At 42.7% G+C, this 19,115-nt stretch overlaps 1 protein-coding gene across 1 annotated transcript in view; it reads right to left on the reverse strand.

Annotated features, from left to right (window-relative positions):
- Positions 1 to 1,924: 1,924 nt before the first annotated feature.
- Positions 1,925 to 19,115, reverse strand: part of LOC132683103 (inhibitor of carbonic anhydrase-like) — a 62,989-nt gene continuing 45,798 nt past the window's right edge. The window contains exons 10-17 of the mRNA XM_060638707.3: positions 18,276 to 18,366; positions 17,056 to 17,097; positions 13,809 to 13,964; positions 10,778 to 10,919; positions 5,163 to 5,227; positions 4,472 to 4,656; positions 2,946 to 3,132; positions 1,925 to 2,114 (exon numbers count right to left, since the gene is read on the reverse strand). Of these exons, the coding sequence (XP_060494690.3) occupies positions 2,080 to 2,114; positions 2,946 to 3,132; positions 4,472 to 4,656; positions 5,163 to 5,227; positions 10,778 to 10,919; positions 13,809 to 13,964; positions 17,056 to 17,097; positions 18,276 to 18,366 (903 nt within the window). The 3' untranslated portion in view covers positions 1,925 to 2,079. The remainder of the gene's footprint in view (positions 2,115 to 2,945; positions 3,133 to 4,471; positions 4,657 to 5,162; positions 5,228 to 10,777; positions 10,920 to 13,808; positions 13,965 to 17,055; positions 17,098 to 18,275; positions 18,367 to 19,115) is intronic.

The following is a 19,115-nucleotide window of genomic DNA, read 5'->3' on the forward strand; positions in this document are numbered from 1 at the left end:
TGTTTTTGTGCCAGTACCATACTGTTTTGATTATTACAGCTTTGTGGTGTATCTTGAAATCTGGGATTGTGATACCTCCAGCTTTATTCTTCTTTCTCAAGATTGTTTTGGCTATTTGGGGCCTTTTGTGGTTCCAGACAAATTTTAGTATTATATGTTCTAGTTCTGTGAAAAATATTGTTGGTATTTTGATAGCGATTTCATTAATCTATAGATTGCTTTGGGTAGTATGGACATTTTAACAATATTTGTTCTTCCAATCCAGGAGCATAGAATATCTTTCCATTTGTGTCATCTTCAAGTTCTTTCAACAATGTTTTATAGTTTTCAGAGTATTGTCTTTTACCTCCTTAGTTAAATTTATTCCTAGGTATTTTTTTTATTTTGGGTGCAATTATAAATACAATTGTTTTCTTAATTTCTCTTTCTACTTTATTATTGTATATAAATGTAACAGATTTGTCTATATTAATTTTGTATCCTGGTATAACATTATCTGACACTAGTATTAAAACAAAGATAAGTATTGCAAACTTTGGAGAAGACATTAAAAAATAAAAGAATAGGTAAAAGCCAGTAGAGAAGATAAAATGGAATACTAAAAAACAATCCAACAGAAGGCAGAAAAGAGGAAGTAAGAAACAAAGAACAGATGAGACAACAAATATTAATAACTACATTATATATAAATGAACTAAACACATCCTTTAAAAGGATAAAGATTATTGCACTGAATGAAAAAAGAAAGACCCAACCCTATGCTCTTTATAAGAAACCCCCCTTAATATAAACAGATGGATTAAGGTAAAAGAATGGAAAACAATGACCAAGCACACACTAGTCATAAGAAAGGTGAAGTGGGCATATTAATATGCAATAAAGTAGACTTAAGACAAGAAGTATTACCAGGACATAGGAACATTTCATAATGATAAAGCAGCCAATTCATCAAGAAAGCCTAACATCCTAAATGTGTATGACCTAACAGAACAAAATATATAAAGCAAAATCTGACTGAACTGGAAAGAGAAATGAGCAGATCCATACTTACAGCTAGAGATTTCAATCCTCTTCTCTCGGTGATTAATGAAAAAGTAGATAGAAAATGAGTTAAGACAGAAGATTTGAACAATAACATTAACCAACCTAACCTAATTGCTGTTTATAGAACTACACTATATATTACAGATCTACGCACGATAGTATTACACCCCAAAATACAGAATACATATTTTTTTCAAGTGGACATGGAAGGATGGCAAGTCCTGTACTGGTTACTCTTTCACAGGCAGAAGCACAAGTCCACACTCATAAAACTAACATTTAACAATGTATAACTTAGGCTCCCATTCAACTTTTACTGAGGCACTATCATAAGCTGCAATTATGGTAACACTAGATATGACAAAATCTCTGATAAGAAACTAACTTAAAAGAAATGAGTATAAATCCCACTTTAAGGAAGTTGACTATAAAAGGGTAGTAAGATTAGATTTTTTTGCAGTAATTTTAATGTTTTCCAATTAATATGAGTCAGGATTTGATTCCACTTAACATTGTGAATTTTAAATGTTCAAATATGTTTTTAAAATACACAAACTCGTTCCTTAGCCTTTGTTTTTATTATGTAAGTCCTTGATACAGCACACACTGATGCTTTTTTTTTTTTTTTTTTTTGGCACACTTGTAATCACCACTCAGACTTCCTTCAGACATATTTATTACTTATATTCTATTTAAGTGACTTGACTCTTGGGTAAAATAAAGAATGGGGAGGGAAGATGAGCTAGTCTTATACAGTTCTTTACAAAGGTACAATTTAATAGATATTAGATTCAGAAGCATAACTCTAGTATAAAGACATAGTTTTCTCCCCTCAAAAGAAATCTGAGAACATTTAATGAAGTTTTCTGAGAAGACACAATAATTTTCATTCATTTTAATTTTTTTATCAGTTCCAGCACATAATTACAAAATAACTGAGGTTAACACAGGCCCAGGTACAGACAAGTGAGAATGTGGCCCCACCATATCTCAGGCACTGAGCATCCCCATATGGTTGTCCACTTTGATCAGTGTTTAATGTATGTGGAATGTACAGGCATCCAGAAGCTCTGTGAAGCAAAACATAAGAGAAAGAACTTCAGGTACTGCCTATGCTTGCTAAACACAATTCTGTTCCTCTTTTCTAAAAGTAAATGCTAGGTAATAACAATTTTTTTAAAAATCTCTATCTGTCTATCTCCTGATGTCAGTGCCATACTTAAATACCAACATTTTCCTTTCCTCCTGCTCTCATCATCTCCAACACATAATATAATTCAACAAAAATTCAGGCACACCCCCAGCAATTTGATTATCCCAGCTCTAATTTTATTTCTCCAACTTAATCCTTTTTGAGGCAGCTATGCCATTCTAAAATACATACACATATATAAAAACATATATATGCATGTATAAACTATGCCATTTTAATATATATTTATTTATATATTTAAATATAAATATACATATATATAAAATATACATATAAAGGGCATATTATAGTGCTAACTTCATTTTGTTTCTATTAATATTATTTATGCATTTGACTTAAAATCTTTGAAAATTGATCCTCTATGAGTCATGCTGTGGGTCATCTCCCAACCTTCTCCCTACACTGAAGTGCTCACACATGTGTACCTTTTCATTTTGTTAGCAAAAAAAATGGAAATGCACAAGTAAACAAGTCCAATTTCCAAATGATCTCAAGTTCTATTGTACTCTCTGTCTCCTCCAAATGATTTGGTCTTTTCTCAGGTAGTCTTATACTGTTGTCTAATTGAGTTGCTTCACTGGTAAGTCTGAATCCTCCTGCAGGGCCAGGAGCAAGCCCTCTCCATCTTTATGTCCTATCAGTACAGGCCCAGGGCTTGGCTTACGATGGTCCTTAATACTCTACTCACCAGAGTGTAAACATGGTTTCATGTTAGCAATGGCCATAAGATACTCTGGTCCTAAGTATTTTCTGTAAGTTGTTTCATCCTGAAGGTTAGCCAAACATGCAGTGTCATCACTGAAAAGCAGATCCTTGTTTGAGGATTCAAACATCTGGAACATCCTGTATTCAAACCCATTTCTTCCAAAGAGCTCCTGAGTCAGACAGACAGACAGACAGAGAGGCAGAGAGTGAGCAGCAGCACCAGGGAGCACAAGGTTGTGTATTCTGCCTCAGAAGATCTAAGTCTGCTGGGCTGCTTAGCTCCAGCACCTGGAACCCTAGGGCACAGCAACAGTTTAGGAGGCACCATTAATGGCAAAGAGCATGGCCTCTGGGTTCAGATCCTGGGCCTAGCTTTTGTTTGTCATGTGACTGTAGGAAAATTCTTTACTAAGCTCAGTAAACCTTGTTTACTCATTTGTAAACAAAGATAATAACCCTAAATAGTAAGATGATGTATGTAAATTAACTGCTAAATAGGAAAAGCTTCAAGTTGGCCACTATATCACAGTTCCACCAATCACTGCTGGATATTTTCAACTTTCTGGGTCACACTTGCCTGTCTTCCTGCTGCCCGAAGCCCTTGCTGTCTTGCCTCTGCTATTCCCTACATCTGCCCCAGGCACCTGACCATTTCCATCTCTTCCTGCCCCTCCTCTCCTTTCTTTCATTCAGCCCCCCTTTAGCCATGGGGGCAGCTTGCCCTTTGGGAGATGCACCCCTTCAAAAGTCCATGACCGAGAGCCTTTTGTTTTGCCAGTTCTCCCTGGGTCATAATCCTTTAACTGGGATGTGTGGGCAGCATATGCTAAGACATGGAATGTTCATCTGGGGCTCTTCCAGGAATGGGGTGTGTGAGTGCAAAAGGCAGATGAAGCTTTGGGTTTTCCTTAAGATCATTTGATTTAGGCATCCTGCTACTCCATAGCCCTTGTTGGCTGCCTGTAGAGGTCATGAGTTGTTTGAATGTTAGCTCTGGAACTTTCATGAAGCCTGAAACAGTGCTTGGCCTGCCCAGGTTCATTAATGCATTGGGACCCACCCTAGGTCAGGTAGAGCAGCCTCCATTCTGCTCTTCCCACAAATACCTCACCCTTGTGTTAAGGGCTCTGAGCCAACACCCTTATTTCTGTGACAGAAGAAGAAAGAGACAGCTCTCATGGAGGAACTGAACAAGTCCAGGAGGTACCAGGAGTCTGTTCAGAGAAGCAAGTGAGTCTCAGGGAGATACTTCAGATATCCACATGTCCAAGGCTTTTTCAGTCCACTTTGATACCCTAGACAGCCCCAGAGCACAAAGTGAACATGGCCACCATCTAGCTTTCTGCTTTCATCAGAGGCAGGGTTGCAAGAATCTAGTTCCACATCCCAGGGGTAAAGTCCCAGGGAGAAAGGGTATGAGACTGGGCTGGGTGTGCCTATCAGCTCTGCAACTGACCTGAGCACTCAGTTGGGAGGACTGTGTGGACAAGACCTCCTGTGTGGCCATACCTGTTGGTTGAAGAGAATTCTGCGAACAAAATCTGCCTTATCTTTCCTTGAGACCACGGCATGATTTGGGACTCTGGCCAGGTGGCAGCTCTGAGCTTCAGTCACAGGTTTCCTGGTACCATCGAGGCACAGCAGCTCAAAGTCTTCATGCTTCAGATCCTTAGCCCATGCTTCAGTGTTCTTTCCTAGGGGGAAGGAAGGTGGGTCAGCCACAGCAGACAGCTTTGGTCAAGGTGGCCTCACTGGGGGGATATGACCAACCACCAATGTCTGGGAGAATCATAGAGACATGGAAGAATGAAATAATAAGGCTTTAAAAATAAAACAGAAAAGAAAATTCATTTTCGGTCCTGTTAAAGGCAAAGATTTCTTAAACATCCCCCAAAAAGCAGTAGCCAAAAAGGAGAAGATTGGTTGAACTATATTAAAAATTAAATTTTAACTATATTAAAAATGTAAATGTTAATCAAAAGACATCATTAAGAAAGTGAAAAGTCTTTCAGAGAGGGACAAGATATTTTCAATCCATATAGCTGATAAAAACTTGTATCCAGAATATTTAAGGATTGCCTATATATTAAGGGAGCTAGACATGCTTTAATGAACTTTCCTGGTTACCTGACTGGGGAGTGACTTCCCATAAGAGACTCAGATTTTTTCCAAGGGAGGAAAGGACAGTACAGACACATACCGTCAGTGTTCTGAAAGACCGTGTGATCCTTCACAAAGGCCACGTCTCCCTTCTCAACCAGACACCTGCACAGCAAGGGTCCAGTTAGTGAGGAGGATCAATAGGAGTGAGAGGGAGAGACACCCAGAGGGAACCACCTAGGGGTTCACACCCCCTCCACCAGAGCCACCAGGCACACCTAACACTGACCACATCCACACACACAACTGTAACACCCAACTGTCCCTGGGAATTAGAGGGGAAATGTAATAGAAAAAGAAATCTGCCTGGGGTGCCTGGGTGGCTCAGTTGGTTAAGCATCCGACTTTGGCTCAGGTTATGATCTCATGGTTCGTGGGTTCGAGTCCCACGTTGGGCTCTGTGCTGATAGCTCAGAGCCTGGAGTCTGCTTCAAATTCTGTGTCTCCCTCTCTCTCTGCCCCTCCCATGCTCATGCTCTGTCTACGTCTCTCTCTCAAAAATAAACAAACATTGAAAAAGAAATCTGCTCATTTTGTTTCTATTGTAGATAATAACCCTTGTTTGGTTCCTTATTTGAAATACTGATTGGTTTCTCCAGAGAAGATGCTTGTGTTCTCCTATTAACAGGGATATTCAAGAACGGCTCTTTGGTTGGATCAGAACTCACATCAGAGGGGCGCCTGGGTGGCTCAGTTGGTTAAGCGTCCGACTTCAGCTCAGGTCATGGTCTCACGTTCCATGAGTTTGAACTCTGCGTCGGGTTCTGTGCTGACAGCTCAGAGCCTGGATCCTGCTTTGGATTCTGTGTCTCCCCCTCTCTCTCTGCCCCTCCCCCACTCATGCTCTGTCTGTCTCTCAAAAATGAATAAATGTTAAAAAAAATTTTAAAAACTCACATCAGAGATTAAAGTCAGCATGGAAGACATGATTTTGAAGGAGTCTTTTCACATTCAGATGTCTAGTCAGCTTTAATAAAAGTTAATGTGCACCACTTAGATATGTTTTCATGATTAATCCCCTGAAAAATGTTTCTCTGTGTTTAAGGTCCATTTTTTATGAGAAATGTTGAACATACTAAAAATCAGTTCTATGACATCCAGTCAGTTGGTAATTGATACTAATGATTCATTATCAGGAGCACCTCTCCAGTTTTCTCTAACTTCAGGTCCCTCTATACTTAGCTAGGATCAGTTACTCCCATTCAATTTTCCTAAGCCTTGCCCTATTTCTTTCCTCCACCCACTCTCCATATAGTCCCAGTCCTGAATAAGCACGGTCATCTGCCTCAGGTGTGTCTGTACCTCAGCAGGGAGGCAGACCAGAGACCCTCCCGATCATTAACTTCTCTGGGGCATTCCTGTGTTCCTTGCTCTACTCTAGATCTGTGATTCTCAAAGTGTGAGCTGGGATCAGCAGTATAGGTACCAGCTGTGAACCTTTTAGAAATGCGAATTCTTGGGCCCCACCCAAGACCTACTAGATTAGAAACATCTGGGGGTGGGGCCCAGCAATCTGTGTTTTAACAATCTCCCCAGGAGATTCTGTGCTGTAGTGGTGAGAACCACTATTTCAGATAGCCACCTCCCCATTCTATAGAGCAGTGACTAAAATGTTTTCCAAATTTCCACATACTTCTATCTCTCCACATTCCCTCTCCCCAGTACTCACTCTGACATGTCCTCCTGCTTCCCAGAGAAAACACAGATAACATCACATGGGCTTTCTTCCAGCCAAATCTGTCAGTCCAAGTCTCCAGTGCTCTTCTCCTGCCCATCAGGCACAGAGAAGAAACAAAGATCTCCCTCCCAGCAGGTGTCCTCCCCAGGTGCCTTGCATCCCATTCCTGCCCATACTCTCAGGCACTTTCTCATAGTTTTCCTCTTTCTCTTATGCAATTGGAGTCTTTCCCTGTTCCCTGGGCTCTTTTTATCAGCATTTATACTTTTCTTTTTTAAAAAACAATAATCCCTGTTTTGATCCCACATTGCCCTCAGCAATGGGCATCCCTCCCCGACTCATCCAAACACCTACAAGTAATCATTGCACTTACAATCAGCATCCCTTCTCACCACTCTCACTGACCCCTGCTGGTCAGTTTATGGGATAGACTCACTATTGAATCTGCTCCCACCAGATCCAGGGGCCAGTTCACTATACTCATTTTATCTGGTTTCTCAAGTTCATCCTTTCCCCAGTTTGAAATGTTATCTCTGTTATAGACCAGATATAATGTGTCCACGTATAAGTGTTGGAAGTCTATTCTCTACCACTGATTTGTCATTCTTGCACATAAACAACTCTGTACTGATCATAATATTGCAGTATTATATAGTATTACAACATAATTTTTATATCTAGGAAAACAAAATTCCCTTTATATAATTTTATTTAAAAATTATTGACTTTCGTTTGTCTACCAAGCTTTAATATTTTGAGAACTGACTCCTTCCCCCATCTCCCCCAATCCGCCTGGTCACAGTGGAAGCAGCTAAAACTTTACAATGCAACATCACTGCATGAGTTGTGTGAACTCAAACTTTCACTGGAACTGGGCTGACAATCCCATTTCTTGAGAATTGGGACGAATATATTATAGTCTGTGTTTTACTGCTTCTGTAATAATGTTAATCACAGACATTTCCTTTCATGTAGACTGAAAAATAGAGAAAACCATCCTGCAGGGAAAGACAAAGTGAGGCAGATGTGGAGGGGACGGGGGGAAGGGAGAGGGAGAGAGAGAGAAGCAGGGTATGTTCCCTTATGCTAAAAATTAATTCACTGTTTATCTAGAATTCTAATTTGGCTGGACATCCTAAATTTTATCTGGCAACTCTTGCCTTAAAGTATCTTGGCTGTCTCCTGAGGCTCAAATCTTAGTCCTTACAAGGTGGAAGCTCCTTGGGTTTTTTCACTTGCAACCAAAGGAGTCTTTATTCATTACATTAAAGAAAAAAAATTCAACAAGTAGATAAAATATATAGTATTCTATAGAGTGAAAAGTGCTTTAAAAAAAACCATAAAGCAAGAAAGGGGGATGTGAAATATTGGTAAGGGCATGTGTGTGTGTATGTGAAATTATAGTGGCCAGGAAAGACTCCCTGATAAATCCTAAAGAAAATGAGGCAACTAGCTATGATATGAGGAGGAAGAATACTCTAAGTGGGAATAAGAGCAAGTACAAAGACACTGAGGCAGGAGTGTGCCTGATGTCTTCAGGGAATAGCTAGGATGCCAAGATGGCTGAAGTAGATACAGCAAGGGGAAAGATGTAGGAGATGAGGTCACAAAGGGCCTTCCCAGGTCATAAAGAGGCCTTATAGGTCAAAGAAGGACCCTAAATTTTACTTTGAGTGATATGGGAAATTACTGGAGGGTTTTAAGCAGAGAAGTGTGATACTCTGATTTATATTCTAACAGAATCACTCTTGCTGATATGTTGGGAATAGACTGGACGTAGGAGGGAGAAGAGGATAGAGCAGTTGCCTCCTAACCCTTTAAGAATGTATGATAACAATCTGGAGAGAGAGGATGGTGGTTTGGATCAAGGTGATATCAGTGGAGATGGGTGATGAGGTCAATTCTGGTTACCCTTTGCAGGTAGAGTCAACATGATTTGATGAAGGACCAGATATGGAGTCTGAGAGAAAGAAAGTAGACATAGATAGCAGACACTAAGGTTCTGACTTTTTTCCAAAAGGAAAAATGGAGTTGCCTGTAACTGATGTGGGTAAGACTGCTGGAGGTACAGGTTTGGGTGGGAGTATGTGAAATTTTAGAAGCTCAGTTTGGGACATTTAAATTTGAAACAGTGATTAGAAATCCAAGTGGAGATGCCCACTAGGCAGTCTGGAGTTTCACCTGGAGTTCTGAAGAGAACAGGAACATAAGTTTGGGAATTGTCAGCATGTAGATGGATCGAGAGTAGATAAAACCACCAAGGGTGTGAGTATGAACAGAGAAGTCCAAAGACAGAGCCCTGGGGTGCACCAACATGTTGAGGATGGGGAAGTGAGGCGGAACCAACAAAGAGACAGGTGCAATAGCAGGAGAGGGAGGAGGGAATCCAAATAGTGTGGTGTCCTGGAGCCAAGGAGGAAAATGCATCCATTGGGAGGAAGTGATGGGTGGTATCAATGATACTGGTCTGGTAGATGAAGCAATGCAAGGACTGAAAACTGGTCCTTCATTTGGGGATGAGAACAAGTTGTGTTTCAAGACACAGTTCTGACAATTCCAGTCCTCTGTAATATTATATTAGTGCCAAGGAGACCATCAACCCTAATACCAATGCACTTTCTGATGTAAAAACAAAAAAACTACGTTAGCCTAGGTTTCATGTGCAGTATATAGTGTTGCAGTGGATCTGTGAAAATATGTCATTTATGTATGGCTTATGAAAGAGAAAATTTTGGAGATGGCAGGACAAAGTCATCTGGCAGTGTGACAAATAAAGGGGCCTTTCCTAGAGGCTCACACATTCTCCACACAACCCTGATTCATACAACATGCCTACTGCCTCAAAGTGTCCCGTGCTGCTCAGCACACTTAGAATTAAATCTACCTCCCTGATCAGGTTGATAGGGCACAGAGACATATCCAATGCTGCAGCTCCAGCTCTGCACACCCCTGATCCCCTCTCACCCATGCGCCACCACCCCTCCCCATCATGGCCTTTTCTGGCCTCAAACACGGCACAATTTGTTCTGCCCCATGCCTGTATCCTTGCTGTTCCTTCTTCCTTAATACTCTTCCTCCGGTCTGAGGTCTGACTCCCTGTCAATATTAAAAACTTTTTTTAATGTTTATTTATTTTTGAGGCAAGAGAGAGAATGTGAGCAGGGGAGGGGCAGAGAGAGAGGGAGACAGAATCTGAAACAGGCTCCAGGCCTTGAGCTGTCAGCACAGAGCCTGAGGCGGGGCTCGAACGCATGTACCATGAGATCATGACTTGAGCTGAAGTTGGACGCCCAACCCACTGAGCCACCCTGATGCCCCTCCCTGTCAATATTTAATCCTCAAATCATACAGTCCCTTCCACTTGCTGTTATCAAAACTGTCCACCACCCAAGTCACTACCACACTACCCCCTTCTGTTCCTTTGTAGCTCCTACCTCAGTCAGGAAGTGATTGGCCCTTCATTTATATTTATTGTCCTACTCTCCTCATGAGAGGAGACAGGGAGCAGGACCTACATGTGTCTTTTGCTGCTATAACCCCTCTACCTAGACCAGTGCTTGCCACATACTAGGTGCTCAATAACTGTTTCTTGAATGGATGGGGAGCCTAGGAATATCTAGTTTTAAAATGTACTCATCAGCCAGATGTAAGAAGCACACGCCCAGTACCCCTCCTCTGATTTTAACCTGAGACTCTGAAAGATTCCATGACTTGTCCACAATCACACAGAAGAAAAGAACAAAAGTAAAAGCATGGCTGTGACCCTGTACCCCTCATTCTTGGCTCTCCTCAGGTGCCCTAAGTCAGGTGGGTCTGCAGAAAAGTGTTCCAGAGAGGAGCTGGACTTGAGTCCTTGGGGCCGGTGGGAATCTACAGTTTTGTTTTCTAATTCTGGCTCCTCTTAAATGCAGTGCCCAGATGCTGGGCGAAGTTCACTGGGTTGGTGCCAAAGAGAAAGGTGCACAGACACTACTCACCTGAATGCCCCACTGGAGCCGTAGTATCCCTCATGGTTGTTGGGAGCACAAGTATGGGCTGGGTCGTTGCCACCACTGCACAGAGCACAGAGACTGGAATCTGGATCAGACCCAGGGGCACAGCTTTGACTGAAGAATTCATCTGTGCAGGAAAACACGGGAGGTCAGCTCTGCCTGCCTATGTTAGAAAGAGAGCCCCAGATTTTATCCCTAGAATTGCCACATTCAGGTGTTTGGTACCATATTATCAGAAATAAGAACCTTATGGAACTAAAAAATAAAGGTTGCAACTAGAGTAAAGGGGAACTGGCTGAAGTTGGGACAAGGGTCTGTGGAATAGAAGTGGCACAGGGCAGAGGTGTGGAAGGACAGACACAGTTGTAATCCTAAGAGACACAACAAAACTGAAAGTCCCAGCTGGTTGAAATTGTCCCCCATTTTTCCTGCCCTCTGCTTCCCTTGCCTTTCCTTACAAGGTATTCCATCTTGACTCCAGATCCAGGAAGGGGCCTGAGAGACCCAGCTGCCAAGCACTGTGCTGGGCCCCAGGGCACTGTGGTAAGGACGTCACATAGGCCCTGTGCTCCGGGAACCCAAGCTTGTGAGCAACAGTCATAATTCAAGTAGCCACACCAGTGAATTTATCCACCCACCCCCACCAACCCCCACTTGCTCTGGGAAAGAAGAATATGGTTCTACACCTGTAGATAAAGGAATCTAGTGCAGACCTGGGAGTCAGGGAGAGGCCTTAAGTAGAGAGATGAAGAATGAATAGGAACAGGTTTTCCAGACAGGGAAGCATCTGCAAAGGCCTAAGGCAGGGGTTGGGGTGGGGAGCAAATGACACAGAAAGGTTAATAGAGGTCGTTGAGCTGGACCACCCACTGCAAGAGTCAGTGGGGAGAAGGCAAGGTCCAGATCCCCTTTTATACCTTTGTGTAGATTTTGTTTTTTATCCTTAGAGAAATGAGGAGCTTCTGAAGGGCTGTAGCAATGGTAGACCAGGTATAGTGGGCAGGATATAGCAGGTCTGCACTTTGCAAAGATTGGTCTGGCAACGGGATGGATGGAATCCAGGCCAGATGTGGTGTGCAGGCAGCAGGTTACTGTTGTAGCCCAGGAGAGATGAAGGCAGCTTGGACTAGGGTAGTGCTAAGGTGAGGGAGATGGTGGTGAGGTGGGGGGGGGGGGGGGGGCGTGGAGAACTGACATCACCGGTGATGGATGGGTGCATGCAGGATGACAGCTTGGTTTCCAGCTGGCGCAAGTGGATGGACTATAGGGTCCTCCACTGAGCTAGGCAGTTTTGGAACAGGACCAGGCTCAGCAGAGATGATGCATTCTGTTTTGAGCTTAATGTGCTTTTGAGATATTCAACTAGATAATGTCAAATAGGCAGTTCTGGAGGTCAAGGAGAGATCTGTGCTAGGGATAACAATGTAATAGTTATCAACATATAGACATAATACTAATAATAGTGATAGCAGCAAACATTTATCTACTACTGGTTATGTGCCTAGTTTTGTATGTATAGTATTTGTTTAGATAGTAATCAAGGCTATAGGTATGGATATGAGTGCCTGAGGATTGAGTTTAGAGTAGGAGAAAAAAAATTTTTTAAGCAACTGAAACATTTATTAACCAGAATGGGAAAGTGCATTTTGCAGGGGTAGGAGAAAAACCAAACCAGTGTGTTTTCACAAAAGTCCGGAGATAGTGTTTTAAGGTGATTTGAAGAAAGAGAAGTCATGGAGGAATGGAGTGGAGCATGACCTTTCAGCTGAGCAACATGGAGGTCATGGGTAGCCTTGATCAGAGTTCTTCCTTATGCAATGACACAGGGAAGCCAGAAGGCAGGGAGCAGAGGAGTAAGTGGGAGGTGATTGGCTCAGACCTTGCTGTTAAGAAGTCTGGCAGTAAAGAGGTGGAGAAACAAGTCAAAAGTGGGAGGAGACTGCTGAGAGAGGCTGGACTTTTAAAAATGGAAAACATTGGGTGAGTTCAATGTTGAAAGAAATTGTTGGCTATACCAGAGGAAGAAGTAGTAACCAAAAGGGTGAGGCTCTAGGGAAGGGTGTGGGGGAGGGGCCCCCACGCAAAACACAGGTGGAGGGAGGCTGAGTAGATATAGCCATCAGTAGGCCCACAGCTTCGGCAGTGGGATGGTGAGGGGAAATTTTTCTGATCATTTCAATTGTCTCTGCGGCTGAGATAAGTCATCTGCTGAGAAACTTGGTAGATGGGTGTGGGATGGAAATGTGTGGACAGTGAGGACATTAGGATAATTATTAGGAAGTGTGCGGGGGGGGGGGTGGTTGGTGTAGAGACACAGTGGGGGTGCTCATGAGTGCCAGGGGCCCACTGAGGCCAGCAGCTAGAGCATTTCCAGTGGAATGAACTGCTGGGCCCTGTGACTTCTCCAGCCATGTTTAGCTGCTAAGGTGCAGAGGGTGAAGAGAGCAGGGAATGGGCTTTGCATAGGAATAGGATCTGTGAGATGGCGAGAGAAAGCAGGGGACCAAGGGCCTTTTAGGTATTGACAAGAGTGTTGCTAAAATGACGAATATGAGAATCTAAGGGAGATAAGGGTGAAAGTGAAAGATAAAGTGTCCAAGGACTTACTGGTATAGGGTTTTCAATTTTTAAAAAGCAGCCAATCTAGTTTATATGGGGAAACAATACAACACACACACACACACACACACACACACACACACACACACACACACTACTCTTGCTCTGTAACCCCAGGCTTGTTCCCCGAGCTAGTGGTAATACATAAAGAAAGGGGTATTTCCCTGATATCTGCCCTTTGGACCAAGCCGCTCCCCTCAGAAGTGAGGAGGTGAGGAGAAAGGGGAGCACCCATTCAAGCAGAGGTGAAGCTCACCTGTAATGTCTGCCCAGCCCTTGACCCCACTACCCACTTATATCATCCCTTGGCATTCCTTGCCATTGAACTGAATTTCTCTCCTACACAGGCACAGGCCCAAGGAAGGGGATGCCACACCACCTCCCAGAACATACTTACCAAATTTACAGGATCCAGTTTTGTTGTATATTAAACCCATGGGAATGTTCCAGCCTGCAGAAGTACCAACTGCGGGGTGACAGGACTTCCTGCCTTGCAGGGAGTTCCAGGTGAGGTCGGCACTTGGTTTCTTAACCACTGCCACGACGTAATAACCTTGCAACACAGATACCAAGATGCAATTTCAGTAGCTCCAGGACCCTCTGAAAATGTATTCTAGAGCTGCTACAGTTAGCCCCTCCTGCCACTCTCTCAGGGGAGGGGGAATAGCTTGAACCCCTCACCTTACTTTAGCAGAAGACCCTTCCAATAACTATCATTATTAAGTATGGGGCCAAACAGTCTGGCAACTGCGCTCCAGACATGTCTACATGCATGCATCCAGAAATTTTTACACATGTATTTCATACTTTCAGTTTTATCCTGCTATGCGTTCTTTACTATAAGATGCTTTATCCTCCATCAATGATATATTGTAGGCACCTTTTCGATTCAGCAGAAATAGATACAACTATCTCATTCTGTTTATTGGTTAAATCTAAGTTATGTTCCACTATATGGAAATACCATATTTTGTAATCCTCCTACTGGTGAGCATTTATGTTGTGGCCCACTTTGCCAGATTACATATCATCTGCATAAATTTTTATACATATAAGTGTGCACCTGTTGAAATATTTCTGTTGAACGTTAAGTCATAAAGAAAGAGCTTTAATGACTTCTTTTTTAAAGTTAAATCTCAGGGCTCCTGGGTGGCTCTGTCCATTAAGTGGCTGACTTCAGCTCAGGCCATGATCTCATGGTTTGTGAGTTTGAGCCCTGCATCCGGCTCTGCACTGCAGAGCCTTCTTGGGATTCTCTCTCTCCCTATCTCTCTCTGCCCCTCCTCCGCTTGTGTTCTCTCTCTCAAAATAAATAAACTTTAAAAAGAAATAAAGTTAAGTTTCTGATTTTCTAGATATGACAATATTGTTTTCTCTAATTGTGACAATTTAATCTTCTTCCAAATATTAAAAATTCTTTTCTAATTATATATATACATATGTATATATATATATGTAATTAGGAATATATATATATATATATATATATATATAATTAGGAATATACATATATTCCTAATTATACTGCATTCACTTTCAAAGTAATGCCCAGTGTCTTTGGTGGGAGTAGGTCTTCTTGTCTTGTTCCTGAAAATAATGGGAACACCACTGATACTTCATATATTCCTATCCCAATACTATGTAACTGAATGTGCTTATTGAGTGAGGCCTAAACAGCAAACCTAAATTTATAAGAAGATTAGAATCATAAATTTTCAGAATTAGAAGCTGGTATGGTTCTCCACCGCCACTCCGAACCCCTCTCCCCACTACACTCCCTCTCTTGCTGTTGTGATTCAGGTCTCTAAATATTCAAGCCTAGAAAAATTGGAAGTCAACATGGCAGGTGAAAGATCTGCCTTGCCAGTTACTTCCTAAATGACCTCAGACAAGTCGCTTCATATCTAGATCCCCAGTTTGTCCTCAGTAGAATGGTGACAATGATACTCATCCCAGGGGCTGATTTAGGGGGATCAGATGTGCTAATATGGGCACATTGTACATTAGACTAGGACGGGGAAGTTACACTGCTGGGTTTCCAGCTACGCTGCTTGTGGCACAAGCAGTACCAGAGCCCTTCTTTCACTGCAACAGATTCTCCCAAGGCCACAGCAAACTCTTGCTTACCAGAATGTGCTCTATTACACCATTCCAGCAGCCAAATACTGTCACAGTGCCTTTCCTGAGGTGTAGCTGTTTCTGCACAAATAGCATCAATTACTGTCATCTGGTGTGTGTGTGTGTGTGTGTGTGTGTGTGTGTGTGTGTGTGTGTGGCTTTGGGGTTGATACCTCTCCATCTCTACTCACATCTAACCTTCTCCATCCCAGTCAGCCACCCTGAACTGTCTTCTAAGCATCTTTGTCTACCTGCATTTGCCTATCACTGAAGTTCCTGGCAATGTCAACCATTCTTCAAGCAGAGTTCCTTCTGACTTCACATATTCTCCAATCGATAGACTGCATGGCTGAGAAAAATGCCAGTCCTTAGGGTTGAGGGTGAAGACACAACTCACTGAAGACTGTTAGCCATGAAAGCAGAGGGGGAGAGGGGCAGCATACCCTAGGGCTTGGGTTCTGTTGCACATGAAGGGGAGCTGCTGCAGGGGAGCTGCTTTGCACCCCAGGCAGCTTGGTGGAGTGTGGGCATGGTGGGGCCTCTATGACCCCATTCTTAGCAGGGAACAGAGATGTTGCTGGTGCTGGGGTGCTCCAAGCCCAGGCAAGCATCTGTTTTCACCTCAGGATCCTCTGTCACTGTTGTTTTCAAAACCTAATGTGTATCAGAACCAGCTGGAGGTCTTGTTAAAACACACAACAGTAGCCCCATCCTTGGAGTTTTTGACTCAGTGGATTTGGGGTGGAGCCCAAGAATTTGCATTCCTCATAAGTTCTCAGGTGATGCTGATGCAGCTGGTCCAGGTGCTACACTAGATTAAGAAACACTGCTCCATTTTCCAAGAGTAGGTACTTCAAGGACAGATTCAGACCCTCTTTGCCCTTGTGGAGACACAGATGGGAGAACTTGTCACCTGGTCTACTCTAAAGATGAGGTCAGTTCCTCTGCTATTAAAATCAGCTGGCCAAAAGCTAAAGGGTTGAGCTCATCTTCCTCCTCCTCTTCATTAGAGCAGGTATGACTCTCCTCCTCTCGTGAGGCCTCCACTTGGCCCGGAAGTGCCTGGAACAGGCTCCTGCCTCCTGGTGCAGAGATGGGCAGGCAGCATGTGACAAGGAGCGGGGTGGTGTGTCGGGAAGGGCAAGGGGATTCCAGTCACATTACCTCTTCTCAAGCCCAGGTGCAGGCGCTCCCTGGCTGTGCAGCCCTGAGCCTCACTTTCCCCATCTACACAACACGGGATAATGATGCCCACATCCTAGAGGACCGCTGAGAAGGCTAAAGGAGAATAGTGCAGGCAGGAGTCCTTTGTTGACTGTAACATACCCTACAAACGGTAATTATTGCTACAGCTTCGTGACGGATTTGCTCCTTAACAATAAGCTGTGGTACTGGCGGCTTCTCCTCATCATCCTTCTTATTTTCTTACAACTCTAATAACTTTGGTTTATTTTTAAGACTTTCCCCACCCTCTCCCCCAACAATGGCCTTTATCTTTGACCCCAGTGTTACTGATTCTGACTCACCTTCCATGGGTGTATTCACACACCTAGACTCATCCTTAGGCACTAAAAAAAAAAAAAAAAAAAAAAAACAAGATAATGGCATGAAACTCTCCTATTACTCAGTCCAAAGTCATGAGCTTCTCAATCTCAAGAGTGAAGGATAAAATTAAGCAGTGTGTCATTGGTTATCAACAAGCAAGTTTCTGTAGGCCTATTTTACCCTTCTCTGCCTGACCTTTGCTATTTGAACATTAGGTTCCACCTCAGAATCTCCTCAACACTCAGGGGGTTACAGAGAAAGAAAATGAGATGCCCTTTCAAGAGGGGCAGAGGCCACTGAAGATCCTGACAAAGATCTTTCTGCATTTGCTATGTGATTGAAATCATCCTGACATCCTTCTTGTCTGCAGAACCCTGGACTGTGGCGGGCAATCATCATATTCTCGTTATGTTGGAGGGGAAAAATCGAATCCATGGAGTCAGAAAACCCTAGATACGGTCTTCATTCTACCTTGGACACATCATTTAACTTCTCTAAGCCTTAGTTTTTATATCAGCAAAATGGAGCTACCATTATTTACTTAGCAGTGTTTTTCTGTATTGCAGAATAATGTATGGTTTCCTGCTCACCGCCTAACCGATGAGGTACTTCATAAATTATATTGGTGAAATCCTCTTTTTCCCAGCTTTATTTTTTTATGTGAAAGGATCCCCACTAAAGAACATGACCCTGTAGCATCACCCCTCAATCTTCCGGTGCAGCTGGGGTGAGTTGATTTTGGACTAGTAAATTTGGCACAAGTATTGAAGTTCATATGGCTCAGCCCCTCCTTTCTTTATTGAAGAGAGTGGGGAGAGGTTGGTTTAGATCTTTTCAATGAAGATTTATGACAATATGTGTTCTCCTCTGCCCTCAGCCATGGGGTAAGCCAACAGACCCGTTCTCCTGAACTAGTGGGTAACTCTAACTCAAGGGCAATTTGGCAAGCCCTGCAGCCAGCTCTGTACCATGCCCTCCAATATCACCTTTTAAGTAATAAAGATCTCCTTTGATCTCATTCTGCCTTATTCCTGTATCCATATCTTCATTGGTTCTGACTCTGGGGAAAGAGGATATTATCTGCTAGCCTCTTACATTCCAACAGTAGTTATTATCTCAACAGTGAACTAAATCGTTTCTTCATCTTTCATGTCAATGGCCTCGAGGAAATAAAACAGCAAGAGGCACCCCCTCCACTTACTGTAGTTCTCTGCCAGGACAGGCACTAGACCACACTGGCCTGCTATGTAGATGAAGCCTCCATCCAAAGTCATGGCATCAGCGTCTCCTTTCTGAAGAAATAAATCAGTAGCACAAAAGTGAGGCTGTTTCCTATCTCACTGACCCTCAGAGGTTTTCTGTCTCATTAACTTTATGTCACATGTACTTTTGATTAATCAAAACTTCTGCCATATAACCACAGGGTTTAGAAAGCTGGACATGTTGACCCAGGAGCAAGCAGCCAACACAGATCATGCTCCCTGGCATCTCTGACCTCTCATTAGTCCCATGTTGAGTACTGGACATGTCCTTACCACATTTTATTTGTGACTGTTACTACTCAGCCATCTACATGGCCAGATTCAGAGACCGTATTTACTAATGTTTCTATGAAACATGTTTTCTTCTCTATGGTGGAGTTCAACTCTGTTCCCATAATCCCATTAGCACTAACTCAGAGCACTAACACAACAGAGATATTCGATAAACAATTAATTTCTCCAGTTAAATAATTCATTAATAGGTTATTATTTAAATCAATGAAATTTTCCAACAGCAGAGCAAAAAATGTATAGATAAGGTCACTGTGATAAAAACACACAGATACATACACATGCTTCGCTTTTGATCTATTAACTGCCTTACTAGAAATTTATCTTAAAACAGTAGCAACTATAGAAACAAAAACTTACCAAGCCCTTACTATACGCCAGGTCCTTTTGAAACACCTTCCAGTGATTATCTCATGTATTGCTCACAAAATCCAACAAGGTAAGTACTATAATCCTCCCCCTTTTATACATTAGTGAACTAGATCAGA

This window comes from Panthera onca, chromosome C2 (assembly GCF_046562875.1).
Source record: "Panthera onca isolate mPanOnc1 chromosome C2, mPanOnc1 haplotype 2, whole genome shotgun sequence".
In the NCBI taxonomy this organism is placed as follows: domain Eukaryota; kingdom Metazoa; phylum Chordata; class Mammalia; order Carnivora; family Felidae; genus Panthera; species Panthera onca.